The sequence below is a fragment of the Homarus americanus genome, unplaced genomic scaffold (assembly GCF_018991925.1).
Source record: "Homarus americanus isolate GMGI-L3 unplaced genomic scaffold, GMGI_Hamer_2.0 scaffold19117, whole genome shotgun sequence".
Classification (NCBI taxonomy): Eukaryota; Metazoa; Arthropoda; class Malacostraca; order Decapoda; family Nephropidae; genus Homarus; species Homarus americanus.
In genome coordinates, this window is record NW_024754704.1 from 396,235 (window position 1) to 411,765 (window position 15,531).

The 15,531-nt window shown below is 39.3% G+C and overlaps 1 protein-coding gene across 1 annotated transcript; it reads right to left on the reverse strand.

The window, feature by feature from the left end:
* Positions 1 to 84: 84 nt before the first annotated feature.
* Positions 85 to 13,322, reverse strand: LOC121855998 (CLIP domain-containing serine protease 2-like). Its single transcript, XM_042351233.1, has 8 exons — positions 13,175 to 13,322; positions 10,307 to 10,394; positions 5,248 to 5,381; positions 5,003 to 5,132; positions 2,326 to 2,437; positions 1,767 to 1,966; positions 1,209 to 1,402; positions 85 to 744 (listed from the first exon to the last, which is right to left on the reverse strand). The coding sequence occupies exons 1-8, from the start codon at positions 13,199 to 13,201 to the stop codon at positions 538 to 540; spliced, it is 1,092 nt and encodes a 363-aa protein (XP_042207167.1). The 5' UTR covers positions 13,202 to 13,322; the 3' UTR covers positions 85 to 537.
* Between the last annotated feature and the right edge of the window lie 2,209 nt (positions 13,323 to 15,531).

Consider the following 15,531-nt stretch of genomic DNA (forward strand, 5'->3'; position numbering starts at 1 on the left):
TAAAATTGTGAAATAAAAAAAAATAAAAAAATCTTATTTTTAGAGTACAGGGATTAATAATATATAAATACTATAAAGACTGGATTTCGGGAAACTGCTTTTGAGCTGCAGAAAAAATTACACTTACTCTCAGTTATAATTCTATAACAACGTCTTAATAAATATGAACAAGTTTGAACCTCGGTTGAACATTTACTCCTCTTTTATGAAAATTTAGAATACACAGACACCCCATATTATTATCAAGCAAGTCATTACCACAGCAGAAAAACACTATCATACAGGGAATTATTTCCGTGTTACAAATAATCCGTACAAACTTCTTTAAGTTCCTTTACCTTATTTTGTATTAAGAGTATATTAAGAAACTTGGTCAGTAGACCTGTATAATAGAGTGTACAGTATATCATTTTTAACTTTAGGAGACAGTTGGCCGTGTCTGAGTCAATGCGTACTTTTGTTGTTTTTTCTTTTGACGAATGATGTTCACTTTGTTATAACACCACAATTCAAAGCTAACTGTAATACTTTAATTCCTTATGGCCTCAATTTCTCTTCAATCCAGTTCCTGTAATGAGTGACGTAGGTGTAGACGCCAGGTACACTCTGTTGACCACAGTTCGTTGGGCCGTAAGACACGACACCAATTTGGAGGTATGGAGGACCTGTCGGCCCCGGCAATATCAATGGTCCGCCAGAGTCGCTCCCGCATGAGTCCTGTCCTGCCCGACCTCCTACACAAATCTAAAAAGCAAAGCAAGTTATACCATAAAGTAACACTCTGGGAGGTGCAGATAACAGTGTGGATCAATATACTGTTTGATAAGTTACCAATATTCAAGTTATGTTTACAAACTTCAGCATGTATAAGAGGTCAGTGGATGACACTTAACATATTAGCTGTAAGTCGTGAGTTGGTAGAAAGACACGAGAGGGTGGGGAGTTTCTTAGACAAGTGTGAAGAATGAAAGATGTGAGCAACAATAAAGTTCAAATAACTAGAAATTGTGGGGTGTATAAGTGTCTTGATAAACAACATGTAACAACATTACATGCATGAGTTGTTATCTCACTATGTATAATTTACACTCATTCCTTAATGATGCTTTCACAGGGAAGCGTCTTATATTGTACACCATATTAACTACATGGAATCATTTATGATAATATTATCTATTATGTTTAGATTAATAAACACAATTACTTACTTGTTCATTAACTATATCTCCCCTGTAGGTGGCATTGCACTGTGAACGATCTACAAAGGGTAATTCAACATGTAACAACCTATTACTTTTAGTTCCATTCTCAGTGAAGCCCCACCCTGCTGCTATAGGCTCATTAGTAGATAGGTTCGTCACGTCAATATTTTGAGGAGGCAGACAAACCGCATGAACCCAAACTGGAGGAACAAATCAAGGAAAATACATTATTATCGTAACCTGCAAGTGGTTAAGGTTGGTAAATATTAATTTGCTTTATGTAAAAACTTTATAATAAGGTGTTTTCCTTCTCATCCTCAGTCATTTGTAGGAAATTTCTTAAACAAATATTGCAGCAAGTAAAAATGGGCAAAGTTGATTTACCTGAGAAATAATATATTTTGTTATTTTTAAACATACCCAAGATTTATTTTGAAAACAAAATGAGGTTCCTCACATTAAATAGATTTTTTTTCTAATAATTTGCCAGAATCAACTGGATTTCTATAAAATCCTTAAATCCATTAGTGATTTTTAAGACGGCACCAACTTCCGTTCACTTACATCCAATATCAATGGGGCTGCTGACTCGGATAAGGGCAATGTCATCAGAAAACTTTACTCTTGTATTATAGTTCGGGTGAGGAATGATCTCTTCTATAGTAAAATCTTGAACTGAGGGAGCGCAAATAGCAGGTCCAATATTTGTTCGGGCACAGTCCAGGTCGGTGGTCAAGTCCCATTCTCCAAGTCGGACGACTTCTCTGTAATAAATTTTAGCAAGATATTGGTGCTGCAGTTAAAGCGTGCTGACCTGTAATCTAAGATTCCATTCAGATTTAATAGAATTTATTGTTTGGTCAATTTGACATCACACTGAATAAATTTTCTAATAAACCTTTATGTCATTTAAATTTATTAAATAGTATATTTATACATGTTATTCATACAAATTATTAAAAAAAATTACAAATATTTTTACTCATATTTAATAATTCATCGCAATTAGAAATGTATATATTCCTACACCAATAAATTATACAAATATGCACATATGGAAGTATTGACTCTCTTGTAGCTTCAGTCTCCTATTCTTTATTACTCAACCAACTACCATACTTACAGCTTCTTGTTTCCTAATACAGACTCCAGTACGCAGTGAGCAGCTGTTAATATGTATCTTTCGTTGATCACTGACCCACCACACAGGAACTCTGTTGTTGAGGATCCCACGGCTGAAAGGTTTATGGATGAACTAGAAAATGTAATAGTCAGGGTTTTTCATTAGTTGAAAAACATGCTTTAAAAGAGATAAGTCTTAGCTGCTTGGAAAATTTAATAAGGTATAATAAAAAGTTTCAAAGTCTGGCAGTAGACGGAGAGAAATAAGCCTCAAAATAACCCATTGCAATAATTATATATTTGGCGTCAAAACATGATACTGACTGTTTCTGTTCTTTTGTTTCACCTTAACACAACTCATGATGTATTGCTTCCCTCCCTTAATATATTTATGTATATCAACACCACTGTATAATGTACTTACAGTATACAGTATTATAAATTTAAGGAAAAAAGAAAAAAAAGAAAAAAGTGATAACAGTGGTAACATTCTGATACGTTCTTACTAACACCATGTTATGTGAACTATTCCAGATGATACTAAATGTAACTTGATACTTCATTGAGATAAATGTACAGTCTATATTAGGTGCCATTAAGAGAGCTCAGGCTCTCAATTGGCTCATCCATGCCAATAATGTTATTTTTATCGACTCTGTATCTGAATTTTTCTGGGTAAATTAACTGTTTCAATATCAATATCCTCAGACTATGTATTCACAGTAACACAATTATGCGCCGGCACAGTTGCTTGTCGAGTACTTTATAGTCTACATAGAGACGGGGAAAAGAGGCTTTTAAGAGTAGAAACTGTAGTAAAATCTACAGAATAGAGCAGGGGTTCTCAACCAGGGGGGGAATTCCCCCCAGGGGGGGGAATTCAGGTTTTCAGGGGGGGGGGGAAACTGATTCGGGAGCAAGAGATATGTTCGATGAGAAATCAATCACAGAATTTTGGCCCTTGATTTGCGATTCCTACCCAAAAGTGGCAGAAAGAGCTATCCGTGCATTGCTTCCGTTTGTGTCGACATATCTTTGTGAGTGAGGCTTTTCAACTCTGTTGCAAATTAAAACGAAGCAACGTAGTAGATTAGAGGTAGAAAATGACCTGCGTTGTGCCCTTTCAAGCACTCCTCCGCGTATCCCAGAATTGGCGAAGAAAAAACAATCACAGGTTTCTCATTGACTGTTATCTTCATCTGAATAAAATTAATTACAAATTTACAATATCCTGGTATTCTATTGAACTTTTTGTTTATCGCATTATGCTTCAGTTTGGTCTGTTAAGTAATTCATTATAAATAAAAAAAAACTATTTTACTTTTATTCAAGTTTTATGAATCCATCAACATTTTCAATTGGAATTTAATTTGTAAAACTCCACTATAAAAATAATCCATGTACTAATATGGAAAAAATAAAGGATTTTCAGTATTATATGCATATTATTTGGAATGCACTTTTTGAGGCAGACAATCTTGGAAAGGAGGAGGGAATAACATTCTGACATATGGTGAAAGGGGTGCATGGGGCAAACAAGGTTGAGAACCACTGGAATAGAGAAAGGGAACTAACATTGTAGCAAACAGGGAGTGGTTTAAGCTTAGAAGTTAGAAGGAACGAGTTAAGTAGGTCGGTGAAGGTAGAGCCTCACTGCATATGGGAACATTACTCGTATTCTACACACAGGAACGAGTCACTTCTATGTGTATTTGATGTAATTCCTTAGAAAAGAAGAATCTTCAAAGTGTGTAACAAAACTTCCCTCTATTTTATCCTGTTTAACTGTGTGACATGTGTTGATAAGAGGTTAACTGGATATAAAGAATAATTTATTGTTTGAGGCAGAATTACTGTACTGTATAAACAAGGTTCTGGAAAGAGGTACTGATAGTAACTAAGTTCTGCCGATTGAGAACTAGAGAAGTAGATTTAATTAAGTGATAGGAAAAAACTAGAATAACATCTAGTAGGGGAATATTAGGGTGTACCGAAACTTAAGCTACTCTCAATTTAGATTTTTTAAACAAATTATATATTTAAAAAAAAAAAAACTAAGTCTATACCAGTGCGAAAAAATGAACTCCTGTTTCTAATTACCCTCCTTGTGTATGAACCCTGTAGTGCAAGAACCCTGTAGTATATGAACCCTGTATGTAAGAACCCTGTAGTGTATTGACCCTATCATGTGTAAGAATCCTGCATTTAAGAACCCTATAGTGTATGAACCGTGTAGTGTATGAACCGTGTAGTGTATGAACTGTGTAGTGTATGAAACCTGCAGTGTGTGAACCTTAAGTGTGAACCCTGTAGTGTAGGAGCTCTGAAGTGTGGGAATCCTATATAGCAGTATGAATAGTATAGCATGTGAACCCTATAATGGTAACCCTGTAGTGTGGGAACTCTGTAGTGTGGGAACTCTGTAGTGTGGGAACCCTGTAGTGTGGCAACCCTGTATGCCTAATTAATTTAACCATTGCCTATTTCATATCATAATTTATTAGACCATATGCGTTCATAAAAAAAATAGATTTAATGGGTTGGAAAATTAACAACTGTAACAGTGAAAATTAAATCAATCTAAATACTTTCTATTACTTTCATATCTTGTATCTTCAAATACCAGAAAGCAGTTTCTCCTCTTTTTCATTTCAGTAATTTAATATTCGGTCACTCACCTCTGTATCCTAATACAGCCATCCAAGGATGACTATCGATGGGTGCTTCTGTTCCTCCAACAATCCTGGTCAATCCTTCGCTATCCCCACAGTTCCTGGGCAACAGGTTGGTATTTCGGGGACAACACACCTAGTACAGGATATAAAAGCATTATTTTGTAATATTCTCTACTGTCGGAAAATAAATGATTTTATTTGACTTCCAGATAACTTTTACAACTTTAATATGATTGAAAGGTATTTACCGTTGGCTCCCTGTTCCTGAAAGAGCAAGTGACTCGCTGCAGAGCGGCAATGTTCTCAGGAGTGGCGTTACTCAGTAGCCGCACCAGCTGTGGGCACTGTCGTAGTGGGATACATTCATGTTGGCAGGTCACTCCTGTTGACAAAGATATAATTCTGATTCAAGTAATCGATCTGAATAATTAATTATGGCCAAGATTGAACTGTTCGATAATTATCAGTTTAATACAAATATAAAAGAGAGAAGGAATGAACTTGCATGCCATGACGAAGGTTGGAGAGACTTAAGAGCTTTTTGTCCTGAGCAACACTACGTAGCCACCTACGCCTTTACATCCCCTATTCCATAACACTCTATCTCGACCATTCTTGTCGGATGACTATATAACCTGAGATAAACCTTTGGAGTAATAATATTATTGTACAGATTATTTTTTTAAGTTTCTCATAATCGCCTGTGTTTAGTTTATATCCCTTCCTGGTGCTTCTTTTATGTCCCTTATTGACATATTCTGTCCACATTAGTATCAATGATGAATAGCTGCTTGTTATTGATCGTATGATTATGGTGTACGCATAATCGATTACAATACAGGTAACCATAAACGGAAGCGATTATATTTTTTGTTCTGCTTTATAATTATTGAAATTGATTACACAAACTGCAACTGTAATCAGGACAATTTCCATAATTATTTTTGTATATTCCCCTTATGTTTACCATAATGTGTAAATGCCACACATTCCTAGCTACTTGAATAACAACTAGAATGGTCGCTTGTCGTCTGTGTACTAGGATTAGTAACCGGTCAGTCAGGTACTGTACACACAATCTACCTAACTTACTACCTCAAGCCATAGTCAGTCAGTGTCAACATTTTAAAGGAACCGCCAAACTGAGTGGCTCTACACGTGCGGTCATGACCTCTGGGACGCTAGGGTCACCATTACTCTAAGAAAGGGACCAGCTGTCAAAATCCCTACGGAAGTGATCCATCACCTGATGACGACATGTCAGACGATAGTAGTGAACCCACTCAGTCGGAAAATACTGTTCATGAACTGAATGACATACAGTTAACAAATTGGAAAGGCATGTCGGGGGACGATGCGGAGAAATGGGTCAAAGAGGTCTACTCAGAAGTGGTCAGGTGGTCGCCAGCTAACCTTTTTGATCTACTCAAGTGCACGGCCACCAAAGAAATGATCCGGGAGATGACCAAAATGGCCAAACTCTAACCTAACCTAACCAAAACTGAGCATGATAGCAGCCATGTTGACAGTCTGAGTTGGCTGGGTAACTAACCAGAAGTGGCAACTGGTTGTTTGGTCCAATGTTTACATCGCTTACATTTGACAGTTGTCACTTCTGGTGAGTTACCCAGCCATGGATTCACTCTGACCTGCTTCCGTTCGTCAGTCAATCATAGCAGCTCAGACTGTCAACATGGCTGCTGTCTTGCTCAGTTTTGGTTAGGTTAAGTTAGAGTTAGGCCATTTTGGTCATGCTGTGGGGCCGTTTTGGTCACAGAAGAGAAAGAAGAGAAAAGAGAAAGAAGAGGAGAGTGGGGCCCTTCTGGTTTGGGCCGTTTTCAACTGGGGCCGTTTTGTCTCGAAACCAGTCAGGTGGATTCCAGCGAACTAAACAAGATTCGACGGTCCATTACGACAGAACGGCAGCACACCCAAAATGATAAACTGCAACAGCTGTTGCAGCAATTGTTTGAAAACTTGAAGAAAAAAATAGCTATAGCGCAGGAGGTGGGCGCCTCGAACTGGCTAACAACGTTACTGATAAGGACAAAGGGCTTCATCCTTAATAAACAAGAATTCACAGATGCCATTGCTCTAAACGGCAGGCCAGTAGAAGGTTTGTCCTCCCAATGCGCGGGTGGCTCATCTTATGACATTGACCACGCCATGGTATTCAAGAAAGGGGGCTTCGTATGAACGAGGCATGACGGAGTAAGGGATCTCACAGCAAATATGTTGAAGGAAATCTGCCGTGATGTCAGGGTAGAACCGACCCTCTTTCCATTGGACTGTGAGAATTTCCAACATAGGACTCCAAACACATCCAACGAAGCCCGTGTGGAAGTCAGTGCTCGAGGATTCTGGACGCGGGGACTTCTGTAGTGAGACTTCTTTGACATAAGGAATTTCGATCCCATGCCTGCATGTCACCGTAACCTAGTTCTGGATGCTGCACACAGGAGGAACGAGAATGACAAGATCAGGGCATAAGGGGAGAGAGTTCGGAATGTTGATCAAGCCAGCTTCGCTCCTCTGGTGTTCACAGCCCCTGGTGGGATGGGACCAAGCGCAAAATGTTTCGATCCCAGACTTGCGGAGGTGTTATCTCAACAGAAGCAGCAGCCCAGAGTTACATTACAGCCTGGTTGAGGTGTCGACTGTCCTTCTCTCTGCTTAGGTCCGCGTTGCTTTGCTTCAGGGGAGCGAGAGCATCAGCTTACAGTAGTCGAAGATATTGACTATGAAGCAACAGTCACTGAATGCCGCATAGATCTGCCGCTCAACTAACACAACACAGCCAGGATAGCTACTTATGCATTAGGACATTTAATTTTAAGGTAATAAAATGATGGCGAAGTTGTGGCTATTGGGGGAGGCTGGAGGCCAATGGGGAAAAAGTAATAGTAGTAATGCGTTGCAATATCTTGTGTGTTGGAGTACTGTGTGTCTTGAAGTACTGTGTGCTGTAGTACTTGGCTTGAAATTTCGTAACATTATATTGGTAAAAGAACGGTGACGTTATCTAATCTTCTTTGTATTGTATTGGTTGGTGTACCCCAACCCTCGTTATTGTTTGCTCACTTGTCACTATAATTATGATTAACGTAACTTGTTTGTCTGCTTGGTTGTGAATATTCCCAAATCGGTTAATACTTGTGAACTTGTCTTTTGATTCGTTTGTTGGTACTTGTCAAATGCTTTATTTCTTTTGTTAAATGAATTGTATTTTAATTTGTTCTTAGTTTATTGCTTATTCCTTCCATTTATTAATTTCATTGGCAACCTTGTTATTTTTTACTGTTACTGGAGTGGTGAACTATGGTTTGACACAATCTAGGACCACCAGTCCGTAATGGAAACTGCCGACATCTTTGTTCCTACCTGGAATCGTCTTATGTTAAAAAGACCCTTCATCTGGTACTGGACGTCCACCCCGCTGGCTAAATTGGCACTGACACATCCTTGTTTTACCCCCATTTGGATGGGGAAGAACTCGGACTGGGTGCAATTGCGCAGGACACTGCCGTTAATGCCATCATGGAGTTGCCTCACAATGGCGTTGAATTTTGATAGGCAGCCAAAATGGCTGAGGGTCCGCCAGAGGGCTTCTCTTTTGACGGAGTGGAAGGCCTTGGTTAGGTCGATGAAGGCCATTTATAGGTCACAACGCTGTTCTCTGCACTTGTCCTGCATCTGGCGGGCAGCAAAGATCATGTCAGTGGTGCCACGTGATAGCCTACAGCCACATTAAGATCTGGGGAGGAACTTTTCCGCCTCAGGAAGAAGTCTGTTTAGGGGGACTCTGGTGATAATCTTGCCAGCTACGAACAGCAGCGAGATCCCGGGGTAGTTGCCACATTCTGACCGGTCTCCCTTGTTCTTATAAATATTGACGATGGAGGCGTCTTTAAGAGCATGGGGGCTTTACTCTCTTTCCCATATATTCTCCAGGCGAGAGTGGAGACGGCCGGTAAGCAGAGGTCCTCCAGCTTTATACACCTTGGCTGGGATTCCATCAGGTTTTGAGGCTTTGTTATTCTTTTTCTGTTTGATGGCAGTAGCTTCCTTATCCAGGGATGGAGGATAGCTGAGGTGGGTCAGCTCTGGATGCTGAGGGACCTGCTGGGTAGTCAGGATATTCACATCGATGTTTCGGTTGAGCAGAGAACGGTAGGTGCTCCTTCCAGTGCTGAAGGATATCTTTTTCACACAGTCACAAAATAGTAACCTATCACTTACGAACTCTTAGATGAACCTTAAAACCTTATCACGGTAATTGGAACATAACTGATTTCGATACCAATTTTACAACCATATTTGACTTTATATTAACCGGAAAATTTGACAAACATTTCTTGGAGAAATAAAGAGCCGAACTTTAACTCTCGCATGACTTATGGGTAAAGAATCTTATAAAGAAATATCTGCGTAATGTTTACCTGTAACACAAATTTGGCGTTATTTCAAGTTTAATTCCTCCATAGAATAATATAATGAGGAAAAATATGGGATGATAGGTATTGAGAAAGTTTGGTTTGGGTCATTAACTTCCGCAGCATAAATAACGTCGTCTGGTACTGTATGTACATCGTCAGGCATTAATCATAAAAAGCTTAAACTGACCGGCTCACGTTAATCTAATTAGTAGAGTACTTATTCTGTTGTAAATAAGTTCGCATTTTTATTTTTAATAAGTATAATATAAGTTATGCAAATTACGTGTTAAATCTTTCAACGTATAAGGTCGGCTTCATCCATAGGTGACCCACCTGCAGTACGTAGAGGCTTGGTAGGTGAGCTTTATCCTCCCTAATATTTATCATCCAGTCATCCTTATACAACATCTAAGGTTACTTTATTTATAAATAATAACTGACTTCTAGTTCCTGCCAGTCAAGGGCAACACGTGTGAAACACACAAAAATAACGGTGTGCTCTCTCCGTATGTGTTAAATTACTTCCTCTTAAAAAGCTTCTCCCTCCGGGAAACTCAGTGATGTAACTACTGTAGAAGATGCTTTTATTTATAAGCACTCCAGCATCACAAGTACATATTCCACACAAGTACTTATTCCAGAAACACTGAATACAACACATCACAAGGAGGCATTTACTGGCTGTGGTAGCGAAGAGAAAGACAACAAACTAGGCATCCACAATACGTACCAATAAATCATTTTAAAACTTTTCTTACCAGAACGTTTTTTATCATTTTATATTTGTTTGTTACAGTCATGCTAACCTTGTTACGCCCCTAAAGACCTTCGTCATTGAGATGCAGTAGCATATAACATTAGAATAACTTACTCTGGGTGTGAGCCATCTGGAACAGCGGCAGCAGCAACAGCACTACCAAGGCACCAAAGCTGCATCCTCTTTGTATGTGTACCATACTCTGTATTGGAGTAAATAGAAAAAATAAGACTGAGGGTAAACTGTAGGGAAAAAGAATGTCTTTTTAACAAGCACTGGTGATATAAGTATTAATAATAGCACCTTTGCTTTAGCCGTGAGTATTTGGTTGCTATACAACACTCTGTTCACAAGTTCAAAGGTGTTGCTGCAGTTAAGCTCGTTTGCAATTAGTTAACGTGGCAACCATACAAAAACATTAACTGTACAAGTAACTTTACTAATGATTTGGAAGTGTGGTTCAGTCAAGGCAAATATCCTACAGTGACTACAGCGAGTTGTAGGGTCTGTAGTGGTTCTCTCCCCTACAAACTGCGTAGCTGCATCCCACCTGCGACGCCTTCCCTAGCAACCAAACGAGCGGCGTCACCAGATGCTACAGTATCCTAGCAACCGAGCCAAAGACCGGTTATTTCTCGGGTTTTCCCAACATGACTCATAGATGACTCACGGCTGCTGGGTATATAAGCTCTGTCTCTCCATTGAGATTCATTCTGGCCTCACTTCTACAACATGCAACATCTCCTCCTCCGCCGCTGCCTGGCGGCCCTCGCCTCTCCTCCGCCTGCCTGGCGGTCCTCGCACCCGCCAGCGAGCATGGCGACCCACCAGCTGTCCTTCTCTGAGCTTCCTCACCAACCAGCTCTCATTCTGGCCATTCTACTTGAACACGCAACACCTCCTCCAGCAAGCTCCACGCTGTCCAGCATTCATTCAACCAGGAGGCCAGCAACAGGCAACATCTTCTCTAACGAAGCTCCTGCACATCTACCTCCTTCAACACGCTACTCACCGAACGTCTCTACTGAGCAGCTCCTCACCACACGGCACCTCCAGCACCAGACTGTCCATCATATAACTTATATTATACAAGAAAACCACCTTAGAGTTTCCATCCATCCTGAGTGCTAGACAACATTATACCATGATTTCCTACAGGTCCAAAGTTTATGTATTGTAAATTAATAAAGATATGTCTATTCTCTTATAATGGAAACATTTGGATACACCCCATTTCATCTCCAACCCGGTTCGTCACCAAAAAACCCGTTTCGTCATAAAAAAACAAACATTGTCACCAATATCAAATCCGTTTCGTCACTATTAACGGTCTGGTGATGAAACAGTCGCTGGTATTATTGACAAATTGTGCGTTATTATTTTGTACGAATAGAAATTACACATGTTTACATACAACTCGAGAATGATTGTTATTATTTTACATGAATATTAATTATTTAATAAAGAAAATATTAAATAAGTTGATTACAATGGTAAATAAACAAAATACAGAACAAATGAAGGTGTTTTCTTCTTCATTACCACCTTCAGCGCGGGTTGCACTCAGACTGTCGCGTGATTTCTGTAAACAACGGGCAATTATCAGGCAAACCACTCTATGGAAACGATTGGCGGTTAATTAACATATTCTCTTGCTATTTTGATTTCATAGTCTCTCTTTGCTTTCCTTACATTTTTCTTAACATTCCTAGATAGTTCATTATACCTATTTCTGAGCTGCTCCTCCCCTCCCTTTAATTTCTTATATATTCCTTTCTTTATTCCTATGTCATGTTTAAGTTTTCTGGTCATCCACCTTGGCTCATTCTTATTTGACCTAATTTTTCTGTATGGTATATTTTGTTCTTGTGCTTTATGTAGTATACTAGTGAATATATTATAGTCATGATCAATTGTTGTGTCATCTATGACCTCACCCCTTCCTACTGGGGACTGACGTGACTGTTCCCAGGTGACCTCAACTAGGTACCTTCTTAACCCCTGATAATCCGCCAACCGAAAGTTTGGGACTCTGACCATATTGTCATTGTTTTTCGTTTCCCAATTTAGGGTGAACCTGATTTTTCTGTGATCACTGTAAGGAGTTACAGGAGTCATGCAGGATGAATATGAAGGACTGTATACTGTATATATTTTGTTTTCACAAAGAGATTGAAGACCCTTGGAACGTGTATCAGCTCGGGCTGTGCAAGCGAGAACAATACTGGACTTCAAAATAACTCTGGGCAACACTATGGGGAGGATACTACACAGGCCACTTGTCTCTTAGGTAGTTAAATCTGGTCAATCATTGCATTCGAGAAAAGTCAGTTCGTAACATCCATGAGGACCCTAGAATCAAACTTAGGTCTTATTGCAACTATATCTTGCGCTAGTCAGGCCGCACCTCGATTATGCGGTTCAGTTCTGGTGCCCCTATTATAGAATGGATATAAATTCACTAGAGTTGGTGCAGCGAAGAATGACAAAAATGATTCCGGGACTTAGAAACCTTCCATATTAGGATAGGTTAAAGAAACTTAACTTGCATTCCCTAGAAAGACGAAGAGTGCGGGGAGATATGATAGAAGTATTTAAGTGGGTGAAAGGAATCAATAAAGGGGATATAGATAAAGTTCTTATAATATCCGAGCAGGATAGGACTCGGAGCAACGGATTCAAGTTGGATAAGTTTAGGTTTAGGAGGGAGATAGGAAGAAACTGGTTCACAAATAGGGTGGTGGACGAGTGGAACAAGCTTAGCAACTTTGTAGTAAGTGCGGGAACTCTGGAAAGTTTCAAAAGGAGGCTGGATAGATTTATGGATGATAGAGAGTGGTAGTAACTCTCGACAGGAGCTGCCATGCACAGGCCAACCGGCCTATTGCAGACTCCTTATTTTCTTGTTCTTAGGTAAACAATATAATTATATAGTATATCACTAAAAACAGCATTGCTGCATGATACAATGTCTTTACATACCCTTTTCACCATAAATGTAGAATGCATTTGATAATTGATTGTAGACTGATCCACCTAACACTCGTAAGGATTTTCACAATGTCTTCAGCTCACTGTTAATGTCTACAACCGACAACCTTCCAACGCAGCAGCTCAACGTTCACTGAGGCAGGAATCAGGGTGCATGGGTGTTTTGTATGAACCAATGAAGAGCTTTTCTAGGCATTTGTTGTGTTATAGGGCAGATTTAATATTCGTCGTTATGGTATCATTGTAGAAAAGTGAATGATTTTTAGCCGTATTGTAAAAGAAGAAATAAAAAACAATGAGATACAATTATGGTACAGCGCCATATAAATATACTGTAAATGGCAACCGTTTGACCTTTGGAGCGATTGTCCGACTTTTTCTACTTTAAGGAACTTTTCCTAGTTTAAGCTGTACAACTGGGACGTCAATGTTAACCAGGTGTATGATTATAATAATAATAATAATAATAATAATAATAATAATAATAATAATAATAATAATAATAATAATAATAATAATCGAGAACTTCTTAACATGGGGAAGAGTTCAATTATTTCAATCTTGTTGTAAAGGATTAAAGGGACAAAATGAGCAAAATCTCTGCCTGGCTAAATTATTTTTTAATCATTAATTTTTTTACATATAGTCTTGATTTTTTAATTATCATTGTTAGGATATTATCAAATTAATCTTACCTGTCTTTTCATTCATTTCATATTGTTACCGCCACAGTAAGATAAGCTAGAAGAGAGAGAAAGAGAGGGATAACCATAATAAGATAAACTAGGCGAGAGAGAGAGAGAGAGAGAGAGGGGATGAGATGAGATAAGAGATATAGTGTTGACAACGAATTTGCTGACCAATCTGCTGAGGTGTTTCAATACGAAAACATATAGCCCTCGCCTCCGGGCTGAGATTGCCCTCGAGGGCAGTCTACTGATTTCTACAGGACAGACAACACGTTGGTTCAGACCACTAGACCCTAAAACGTGAGTGATCGTGAAGTATTAGAATCTGCTAAGAAACTCTAAATAACTTTAATAAGTATATTTGTGTACTGCAATTTGATCATATTATACCAATTGTCTCCTGTATCAATAGTTATAACTTGCGAGTTATATTTAAGATGTTAACAGGCTATGTACTGTATATTGATTGTATTTCATAATATGTGTCCTGAGATAACAGCATTTGTTATATGAGAAATGTTCTTTAACAGGTTTTGACCGAATTATATGGTACGCGTCAACGTTGAGGGTTTATTTCTCCAGCAACAAACCAATAACGCTCCTATGAGCGTTAACACATATATTTTTTATTGTGTTTCCACTACTGCTGAAGGTAACTATCGGTTACAAATATGTTCTGGACATTTATTATTGCGTCATACAGAGTATAACCTGCCATATGAATCGAGGTTTAGTGGTGAGTGTATGTGTGTGGAGGAACGTGAGTAATACTTGAGGGTGGAGAAATTTGTGTAGTAGTATGTGAGAGTGGAGAAACTTATGTGAAACTTCTACATTATGATGGTATAAAGTTTAGGCAAGTAAACGATCGAAGTTGTACAAAAAGGTAAGATTGACTGGGAGTGAATACACTGGTTGATTATAAGTTATTGATAAATTTTACAATAGTTGGGACTGTTCCTATTGCGATCAATACATGATCGTATGGGCCGGATGCGGTTGTGGTGTCGTACAACAATTCTCGGACGAGGGATCTTGGGTGGTAGTAGGAGCCGGTGTCGAGGATGGTACAGAATTTTCTCACCAAATTTGCAGATGAGGTCGTGGTGATGGTCAGAGAGAGCCGAGAGGGTCAGTATGTTGAGAGCTTCTTGGTATGTGGAGTAGGAAGGGGAGAGAATAATCTTGCATGCCCTCTTTTGCACTTTTTCTAGGTGTTTACGTTGTGTGGCATTTAGGGAGGAAGACCAGGTAGGGGAGGCATAGGTGAGCTTGGGAAGTATGAATGTTGTGTAAACACTGAGGAGCTCGGGTGCAGGAACTCCAAGGGACTTGAGTCGGCGGAGGAGGTGGAGACGGAAACTGGAGGATTTGACAACTTCACTGACGTGTGGTTTCCAATTTAGTTTGTTGTCTATGGTGACGCCGAGGAGTTACGTGGAATCTACAACCTGGAGTGTGTTCGGACCTAAAGTAATGGAAGGAGGTGGGACAATGTCGGGGGAGAGGTTGATGTGCATAACCATGGTCTTGGTATGGTTGATGGTGACACGATTGTTGGTGGCCCAGAACAAACTGTGTGTGTTCTAGTAGTGTACTGTGTATGCTGGAGGACTATGTGTGTTGGAGTAGTGTTGAAGTACAGTATCATGCATGCAG

Coding starts and splice junctions, on each gene's coding strand:
- LOC121855998 (XM_042351233.1), bottom strand. CDS start 13,201: ATGCATTCTACATTTATGGTGAAAAGG. Junction 1,967..2,325: donor GTATTAGGAAACAAGAAGCT/GTAAGTATGGTA, acceptor AATTTATTACAG/AGAAGTCGTCCGACTTGGAG. Junction 745..1,208: donor GAGATATAGTTAATGAACAA/GTAAGTAATTGT, acceptor TTTGCTTTTTAG/ATTTGTGTAGGAGGTCGGGC.